The 10,309-nt window shown below is 47.3% G+C and overlaps 1 protein-coding gene across 2 annotated transcripts in view; it reads left to right on the top strand.

Annotated features, from left to right (window-relative positions):
• The first annotated feature begins 4,885 nt into the window (after nt 1–4,885).
• Nucleotides 4,886–10,309, top strand: part of ANLN (anillin, actin binding protein) — a 41,868-nt gene continuing 36,444 nt past the window's right edge. For both annotated transcript variants that reach the window (XM_074945342.1, XM_074945341.1), the window contains exon 1: nt 4,886–5,018. In XM_074945342.1, coding sequence (XP_074801443.1) covers nt 5,001–5,018 — 18 coding nt within the window. In that variant the 5' untranslated portion in view covers nt 4,886–5,000. The remainder of the gene's footprint in view (nt 5,019–10,309) is intronic.

Here is a 10,309-nt window from a genome sequence, read left to right as displayed (position 1 = left end):
AAACAACATTACTCTATTGTGTCACTGTTGCATTAAACTCTAAATCGGGTATAAAAGTTAATCGATGCAGGTACTATAAGTTGGCTCCCCTTTTTGGGTCTGCTCTGCCCCGTACCTGCTCCCTTCTCCCTGTGCCTGCTAGGCGTGCCTGCTCTGCTGAAGAAAATGACAAAGGATTGAAAGTTTGGCTGTACTTTGGTAAGAGAAGCTCCAGGTTCCCATTGCTGGTTGGGACTGTTTGGTTCGATTAGTGCTGTAGTTAAAATTTAACCATTATGAAATTGTTCATTTCCATCTTCTTTACTCCATTTATTGGAGATGTAATTAAGCATCTGGCTTGTATTTTTACTGTTAGGCAGGGGTCCGTGCCTGCTCGGCTGCAGCAGCAATTCTCCCGTAAGTTGGCTCCCCTTTTGGGGGGACACTGGCTCCCGGGGGCATTCACCCATCCGCACAGCTCAGCTGAGCTACCCCCTCCCCCGAACCCGCGTGAGCTGCTGCCGGCGGCCCCTCCCCCTGCCTGCTCGGTGTGCCTACTCAGCTGTTCGCTTCTCCCCTGTTGGTTGGAGGGCCGGACAAATGCAAGCCCCAGGCTGGATCCGGCCCGCAGGCCATAGTTTGGAGACCCCTGCTCTAAGTGTATCTTAATTTCATTTTAAAGACTAAACTCAGGGGGTTAATTATTGACTATTTGCACCACACACAGTTGATCAAAATTGTGTACAATATACTAATGCAGCTTGACAATGTCTAAAGGGGAATGGATGGACTTGCCAAAATGATGCCAGTATTCACCACTGTCATGTAATTAGGATGTGTTTTGTACAAAGTATGCCTTGTCAGGTATCATTCTAAAAGTCTTGATCTGCTAGACAATATCTTGTTGGATTGTATGTGCTATCGCCGTATGTGAAGTTAAAAAGCTGTGTTTGTGTTACTGAAACATGTTGTGAGGTTGAAAGCACCCACAAGCAGCCTTTTAGGTACAACAGTAAAAACGCCAAACTATATTAATGGCTTATTGAGGAAATGCACACAAGCACAAGGATTACCCCAGGAACTGTGTATAATAGAAACCTCCCAGAGGTAGCACTGCACAATGGGAACTGCTTGACCCAGTGGAGGACAATAATTCACACCATGTAGAGTCAAGAACAGGAATTTATTACGCACAGCGCTGGCGGAGTGTCACTTTGCTTATTAGGCTCAGAGACACTGCAGAACAATTAATTGCAATGGATTATATATGGTGCTCATTGGGCAGAGAGAAGCAACGGGGATGGGTTCTCCCAAGCCCCTGGAGAGGTTCTAGCAGCAAGACAAGATAAGCACAATAAGCCAAAGGTCTAAAAGATTACATAATAGTTCCGTCCATGCCCCAAATTAACATATTGTTGACACACAGGTAATTACCCCTAAACTATGCCTATTAAAGTATATAGGTTAAAGCATAATTTTGGGGTCCAGGGGAATGAGGTAGCAGCTCTCTCGGTTGACCAACAGGTACATTCCTAGAGATTTAAAGCAAAAAATGTAGTAATTAGTATTTAACAATGACAATTGTTTAGCGGTTTACCCTTGAATTTCTGTGGGCTAGGATTGGCATACATCTGTGAGGGGAGGGTGTCATAACTCATTTCAATCATATTAGGCCTCTCCCTAACTCTGTCTAGAATCTGAGGGGTATTGTACCACTATCTTCTCCTTGCATTAGGGAGTTAACTTTGAGGCCTTTCTCAGCGCTTCGTGTGCCTATAACTCATGATAAGGACGCCCAATTACATTCGGAGTTAAGCTGACTCTGCTCACTGACTTTAAACACACAAAGTTGTCTGTTTACCCCAGCTTTCTCTTAGCCATGTATTGTTCTTTGTTAGCTAGCCCTCATCCGGGCCTATATGAAAAGTTCTTATCGGAAATTGTAGTTAAGATCTTACATCCACAGCAAATGGATTTTGGCCCTTCACCCAGCTCACAGCAAAAGAGCTTTCTAGCAAGTGGGAAGAAGATATAAAAGGGGAAAAATGAGATAATGAAGGAACCTCACTCTCCCTACAACAACACACCTGGAAACACCTGAGGAACAAGGGATGAACTGTGGAAAGGAATTTCTAGCCTGTGTATGAAAACCTGGAATCTCAAGCTGCAGAGCCACGGCAGCTTGTGCCTTAAGAATCTGCAGCCTGTTTATCACTCAGGGTGAGAATTTGCTAATTCATATCCTACCTATCTAGTGTGTTAAGCTCAGTTTGTGGTTTTGTTTATTTACTAGGTAATCAGCAAACGGATCAAAGCAATCACTTAAAATCTATCCTTTTGTAGTTAATAAACTTATTTTATATTTTAATCTATACCAGTGAGCTTTGATTGGAGTTCTTGGGGAAAATCTCTACTTGGTTATCACAAGTGTGCATTGTTCTCTTTACACTGAGGGAGAGGCAGACCAGGTGTTATACTGGCCAGATTTGACTGGCCAGATTTGACTAGGGCAGGACAGTACTGCTCTGGATTCCTCACCTAGGAAGCAGGATGTGAATGCTGGTGAAATTGCAAGCTTGGAGGGCTTTGCAACTTGTTACAGCAGCACAATATGAGAGGGAGCCCATGCTAGTGGGTCAGAAGGCTCAGTGGCACCCCAGTTCCAGGTGGCGCCCCGGGGGGAACCCATCACAGTGCCCCTAGGTGCAGTATAGTGCAATATGGTACTGTATATCCATTTGAAAGAGTGCAGTGGCAGGACGGAGTGCTTGCATGGCGGTGCAGAAGTACAGGCTAGAGCAGCACTGCATGATCCCACTGAGTCTGCATATGTAACAGAAGATGTAGTAAGTCAAACTGGAGCAGTTCTAAAATTGCATTCCAGGGAGCTGAAGACCTCTTGTGCATGCACCAGGTGTTTCATGGGGATGTCTGATGATACAGCCTGCTGGTTCTTGATCCATCTTCCCTTTGCTGTGATTGCTGTGGACTGCATGTTGGATGTCCTGCTTTCTATACCTCTTCTATCATTTATGGAGTCTTCTAATACTACAGCTAAAGAAATTGATCTTTTACCTCCACAAGTAGTGGCTTGTTCTTTGGGAGAAGGAAATGAAGTCTCACCCTTCTTACAGTTGTGAATGCTTGTGTGGTCACAGAGCATATTATAAGTGATATGTCTCTATGGGGGCTCCAATGCTGCTCACCTCCCATGAGCATGTTCTAACCTCTGGACTGAGAGCTGCTGCAACCCCCATTACATGTGCCAGACTAAGGCAGATTCTCATCAAATACAAAATCAGTGACCATAACCTAGAGGAGGAGGCTGGGAGAATCATAGCATGGGATAGGGTACATCTAAAGAGGAACAGAGAGTCACTTTCTACTCCAACTATAGCACAGTACAAAAGACATCTCCATACATGCCATCTGAAGTGACAATGGACTTCCCATTTCAGTGCAACAAGGAAATGCTGTGCATGACCTTGGGGAAAGATGGCAGCAGAGCTGGAATAAAGCCTAGGCATTATTGTCTAAGTATTTCAAAATCTCAGCTTTTGAAGTGTAGTAATAGCTCTTGTGGGTCTGAAGAAAAGTTTGAAAACATGAAGTGTGTTTAAGCGCAGCAGCACTAGTGGCCTGAGGCTGCAGAGAGCCTGGAACAATTGCTCCGAGAGGGAAGAGTCCATGCAACCTATCAGGGTGGTGATGCCAAGATGCTGTGCTTTGTTCAGCAGAACGCTGCTCTGATCCCAACCACTAGACAGGGCGGGTGGAGGGCAAGGGTCAGGGCTAGGGTTGCCAACGCTCCCGGTTTTGCCAGGAGTCTCCCAGAATCGGGCTCTATCTCCTGGAGGCTACGGAAGCATTCTGAGAGATGTTAGGCTGCTAAAAGTCCGGTGGCGCAGTGGGGCTAAGGCAGGCTTCCTGCATGCCTTGGCCCCACACCGCTCCCGGAAGTGGCCGGCATGTCCCTGTAGCCCCTAGGGTGTCTCTGTGCACTCCTTGTGCACCCAGTGATTACTCCGCAGCTCCCGTTGGCTGGGAACTGTGGCCAATGGGAGCTGCAGCGGCAGTGCCTGCAGGCAGGGGCAGCGCGCGGAGCCCCCCTCCTACCCCCAAGTCCCAGGGTCTGCAGGGATGTGACGGCTGCTTCCGGGAGTGGTGCAGGACCAGGGCAGGCAGAGACCCCTGCTGTGCCACCACCCGGGAGCTGCCCGAGGTAAGGGCCTCCTGGCCAGAGCCTGCGCCCCACATCCCCTACCACACCCCAACCCCCTTCCCCAGCCCTGAGCCCTCTCCAGCACCCAAACTCCCTCCCGGAGCCTGCACCCCTCACCCCCCTGCACCCAACCCCCTGCCTGAGCCCCCTCCAGCACACAAACTCCCTCCCAGAGCTTGCACCTTGCACCCCCTCCTGCACCCCAACCCTCTGCCCCAGGCTCAGTCTGGAGCCTCCTCCCGCACTGTAAAGCCCTCCGCCCGAGCCTGCACCCCCCTGCCCTAGCCTTTTGAAAGACAGCGAGTGAGGGTGGAGGAGAGCGAGCGACAGAGGGAGGGGGCACGGAGTGCGCGGGGCAGGGACTCGGAGAAGGGGCGGGACAGAGGCAGGGCAAGGGTGTTTGGGTTTGTGTGATTGGACTGTTGGCAACCCTGGTCCCTCAGACTTCCTTCGGCTCCCCTTTGCCGGACGGCCAGTGCCTATGTCAATCACTGCTTTTATCCCGCCCCTTTCCCACTTCTCCACAAGCAAGGAGCATCGGGATTCAATCGGTGGGTTAGGTTGCGCTGAGATTTCTGAGTGCACATGCGCAAGAGGGAGGCTGGGCGTGCCCGAGCCCGGCTATCACGTGACCGCGCCGGCTGGCCCGAGGGCGGAATTGTCTCCTGCGGCGCGTGCGTAGTGGAGGCGGGCGCTGAAATTCAAAATCCGAAGAGCGGTTTGGGGTGGTGGTTTAGCCACTCCCGGGGCAGCGCGAGAGGGGACGGAGTCGGAGTCGGGGGTGCCGGCGGCAGCAGCAATGGACCCCTTCACCGAGGTGAGCGGCCGGTCCCCTCCCCCACAGCGGGGGAGCGAACGACCGGGCTTGGAACGGCCCTTGCGGGAGGGCAGATGGGGGCGCTGGGATGTCGGACCCCGTGGGGGGAGGGTAACGCTCAGGGCGGCGGCGGCGGCGGCGGGGGGGATCGGGGCGCGGGCGGTCGCTGCTGTACGCGAGCTCGGTGTGAATCGATTCTTCCCCCCCCGCAGCCCAAACCGTTGCTCTTTCAACACGCTCCTGGGCTGCACCGTGCCCCGCTGAGGGGTGGCCTTGGCAGTGTCTGTGGGGTGGGCGGCCGGTGGAGGTGAGATCCCCCCCCCCCCGTGCTGCTCCCGCAGCAAAGCTGGCAGAGAACGGTAAGGTGCCACCCCCTGCTGCCGCCGAAGCTGCCCTTTCTTGCGCCGTTGGCTGCCTGATGCTTCCCGCTGTCCAGCCTGTGGAAAGTGGCTGGCTCCCGCCCGGTGTGTAGGGGTGCACAATGGGCGGCTCGCCTGTAGCACGGGAGAGACTAGAGCAGTGGCTCTCAAACTTCTGTACTGGTGACCCCCTTTCACAGAGCAAGCCTCTGAGTGCAACCCTCCCTTATAAATTAAAAACACTTCAACATATATTTAACACCATTATAAATGGTGGAGACAAAGCGGGGTTAGGGGTAGAGGCTGACAGCTCCGCGGCCGCCCCGTGTAATAACCAGTCAGGGGGTCCCAACCCCAGGTTTGAGAACCACTGGCCTAGAGGCCATTGGGCAGGGCGCTCCCACTTAGCGCGTCCAGCAGATGTAGCCACCCTTGTGGAATTTTTCCCTTTCCTGACTTTATCATATGGTCAAGGCGGCGGCTGCTTCTAGGATGATTGTTAGAAGTGGCAGTGCTTAGGTGATGTGTGGTTTCTAAATACAAAATGTGAAGTCAAGGTGAACTGAGTGAGGTTGAACAGAGTCTGAGTCTGTATGGTGGGTGCAACTGAGCTAAACATGCTACTTGCAGAAAATAAAACATCTGAAGAATTGTCCTAACTCCAAAGAGATGACACTGAGGTACTAACGTGGAGCTGACTTGTGTGGCTTGTTGATATGTTGTACTGAACACTAATGGCCTTAAGAAGTCTAATTTACCCTTTTTTAACCGAAAACATTTGACTCTCTTATCAATTAGTGTATATATACATTTAAAATGAATGGGGATGATCAGATTTTCTGCTGTGATAAAATTTAAAATCTTAACTGAGACTGGCCTAAACAGCTTGTGCACTGATGTAACTGCAGCTTAAAAACGAATTCTATACTGATTTTAGTTAAGTTATCGCAGCCTCCCCCACATACACTCTTAAACTGGTTGAAGAGTATCTGAATGTTTTATTGTGATTTAATTTAAATGATTGAAGAGAACCTGCACAAAGAGGTAGCACTTATTTAATTAAATTGGAGCACAAACTGTAGCTCTGCCCTTAGTTTATGTTAAAACGGAGTCCATCTAGTTTCTATGTATGTAATGTTTGTTATATATAAACAACTTAACGTTGCTTCCTTAATTGGTAATGGGTGACCTGATGAGACTTGTATTAAATTCCTTTTCAAGTCTAAACTACTGAACTGAATTTAAAATTGTTTTGCATGGTGGGAAGTATTCCAATATGCACACAACCTTCTTGTACATAACTGAATTTTGAGAAGTACAAGCAGGAGCTGTTAGGTTGTTCCTTAGAGTAAACTTTATTCAAATATTTCACAATACTAATGGGTACCTCTCTCCAGTGCTTCAAGAGAGAAGCGTCCTTCAAGTAACAGCTTTTTGGAGGAACTGATTCCACTATTTCTGGAAAGGAGTATGATGTGCTAATATTGGTCAACCTTCAAGCCTAACAGAACTGTCCTTGAACTAAAATTAAATACTAAGCAACATCTATTTAATATTTTAGATACATGAGTTGTATAATATATCTCTTGATAAGTCTCAGGCTATGCCTACACCGCGTACCTTACAGCAGCCCTGGTACGCAGTGTAGCTGATCTTTGTCAGCAGGAGACAACTCTCTGCTGACAAAATAAAGCCACCCCCAGTGAGGGGCAGTAGCTTTGTCGGCGGGAAAGTATCTTCCGCTGACAAATCGCTGTCCACGCTGGCGCTTTTCATCAGTAAAACTTTTGTTGGCTGGGGTGTGCAGGCTTTTTTTTTTTCCTTCAGGCTCCTGACTGACAAAAGGTTTACTGATGAAAGTGCAGTGTAGGCGTAGCCTTAGATACAAAAACTAACGCAGATCTTGACTTCTGAATGTCAGCTAATAATTTATCACTGTGTCTTGTCTACACTACAGACCTATATCGCTGTAACTACATCACTTAGGGGTGTGAAAAATCCACACCCCTGAGCGACACGGTTATGTCAACCTAACCCCTTGTGTAGATAGTACTATGTTGGCAGGAGAGCCGCTCCTGCTGACATAGTTACCACCTCTCTCCCATCAGCTGAGTGTCTTCATAAAAGTGATACAGTGACGCAGTTACGCCTATGCAGTGTTCTAAGGCCTGGTTTACACTGGGGGGGATTGATCTAAGTTACACAACTTCAGCTATGTGAATAACTGAGTTGACATACTTAGACCTACTCACTGCGGTGAGTCGACTGCTGCCGCTCCCCCGTCAACTCTGCCTGCGCCTCTCACGGCAGTGGAGTACAGGAGTCGTTGGGAGAGCGCTTGGGGGTCGATTTATCGTGTCTAGACGCAATAAATCAACCCCTGCTGGATGGATCCCTGCCCGCCGATCCGGCAGGTAGTACAGACATACGCTTAGTGTAGGCATGCTGTCAAGGTTCCTTCCCCACTCTGAACTCTAGGGTACGGATGTGGGGACCTGCATGAAAGACCCCCTAAGCTTATTCTTACCAGCTTAGGTTAAACACTGCCACCACCAAAGTGTTACACAAAGAACAGGGGAAGTGCCCACTTGGAAACGTCTTTCCCCCCCGCAAATATCCCCCCAAGCACTACATCCCCTTTCCTGGGGAAGGCTTGATAAAAATCCTCACCAATTTGCATAGGTGAACTTAAGATCCAAGGGTTTGGGTCTGTGAACAATGAAAAGCAATCAGGTTCTTAAAAGAAGAATTTTAATTAAAGAAAAAGTAAGAATCACCTCTGTAAAATCAGGATGGTAAATATCTTACAGGGTAATCGTACTCAAAACACAGAGAATCCCTCTAGGCAAAACCTTACGTTACAAAAAGACACAAAAACCGGAATGTACATTCCATTCAGCACAACGTATTTCATCAGCCATTTAAACAAAACAGAATCTAACTAGATTGCTTCTGACCTGCATTCCTGCTCTGGTCCCGGCAAAAGCGTCACACAGACAGAGAGAACCCTTTGTTTCTCCCCCCCAGCTTTGAAAGTATATTGTCTCCTCATTGGTCATTTTGGTCAGGTGCCAGCGAGGTTATCTTAACCCTTTCACCTGTAAAGGGTTAAGAAGCTAACGGTGTTTACCCTTCCCATTTATATTTATGACACATGCCCTTAACAATGTTTGGCTGTGTAGGGGAGAAGTGGAATAACTTGGAACCCAACACTTGTATGCACCTTTAAGATATGATAATAGATCATGCATGCACTGTGTATACATTTAGTTTATTATATATTTAGGAAGTATGTTTTTATGGCAAGTACTAAAAACTGCGAACATTCTAATTAAACTTCTAGCCCTTGGCAAAACCCTTACACAACACGGTAAGACTCTTTCCCCCCCCCGTTCCCCCAAATGCCAGTGGGCTTCAAAACTAATTCTAACGGTCACTTCAAAGTGTGGCTTATTCATCAAGTGTGTGAGAGCAGAATTTGAGTTATGACTATTACTTGGAAAACTTGAGTATGCTGCAAACCAGTAAAAGTTTGAGCTCAACAATGGAGCTGCACATTCTTGTGAAATGACATCCTAGCAGCAGCAACTGAAATTTAGCTCAAGCTGGGCTAACGAAACAGAATGGAATGTAGATGTGTATTTGAATTACTCTGAGTGTCCCACCTTACACATGCTATTTAACTATTCCTTTGCTGCATATTTATTACTTAGTCTCTGCATCTGAAAATTTTCTCTCACATGCATGGTTCCCTGTGCACTTCACTTTTTTTGTGGGGGAAGTGGGGTAGAGCAAGGGAACAGGGTGGAGTCCAAAACTGACATGCAATTTGTCAGTATAGGCGCTCCTGGCTTCATGTAGTTTCCCAGAGTCCTCCTTTGTTACAGAAATTCAGAGTCAGTATTTTGCTTTTACACAGAACAGCTGAGATTGACATTCCATTAGTCATACAACAAGAACATAAGAATGGCCATACTGGGTCAGACCAGTGGTCCATATAGCCCAGTATCCTGTCTTCTGACATTGGCCAGTGGTAGATGCTTCAAAGGGAATGAACAGGGCAATTATCAAGTGCTCCATCCCCTCTCACCCAGTCCGGCCGTCAGAGAAAAGTTTTGTAAATGAGTTCCAATAGTTCATGGATTAGGGACCCAATCTTATGGGGCCCCAGAGGCTTCTGTATAGATTATTTAGGTTAATCTTTCTATCTACCCAATGGGACTCAGTGCTGAGTCTAGAAGATACCATCAGAGATGCTTAGTTTTGCGGTTCTCAGACTGTGGATTTGTGTCTCCAGAGATAACATGCTTTAACAGCAAAAATGTTTTTAAATAAATAAAATAATATATAGAGGTGAGAAATAACACCCCTCACCCTGTTGTCCCTCTGCAAATTTGTGTACACAGAGTCAATCCCTTAACTCTCTCTAAAAGTGTACAGTTTCAAAAAGTTCCGTGAATAGAAGATTGTTGTGGGTGGAATAGATCTGGACAAGGAGAAGTCTGGAGATAAATGTGAGAAGGGAGGGACAGGCAGTAGAAACAAAAGTGAAACTGTTTGAGCAGCATATTCCAGAAGTCTTGAGGTCTTTGAGCGTAGCCTTCATTGGTTTGAGCTCTACCATACCAGTCTCTCACTAGAAGGGAAAACCTACAATGGCAGCAGGCCATAAAAGAGACCCAGTTTGGGTCTCATCTCTCTGAGTTGTGAAGAATATGTATTAAGGTTCTAACAACCAACAAGAACGCACTTTTATATAGAAATCCATGATTAAATCGAGTCTTCCTGACTAGTGATTTAAATCAAATCCACCCTGTTGACTATACATTGAGTGAAGAAGTACTTTATTTTGTTAGTTTTAAACCTGCTGCTTATTAATTATACTGGGTATGAACCTGGTTCTTGTATTAAATGGAGGGGGTAAATAACACT

Source organism: Natator depressus, chromosome 2 (genome assembly GCF_965152275.1).
Source record: "Natator depressus isolate rNatDep1 chromosome 2, rNatDep2.hap1, whole genome shotgun sequence".
Classification (NCBI taxonomy): Eukaryota; Metazoa; Chordata; order Testudines; family Cheloniidae; genus Natator; species Natator depressus.
This window is presented reverse-complemented; position numbering and strand designations above follow the sequence as displayed.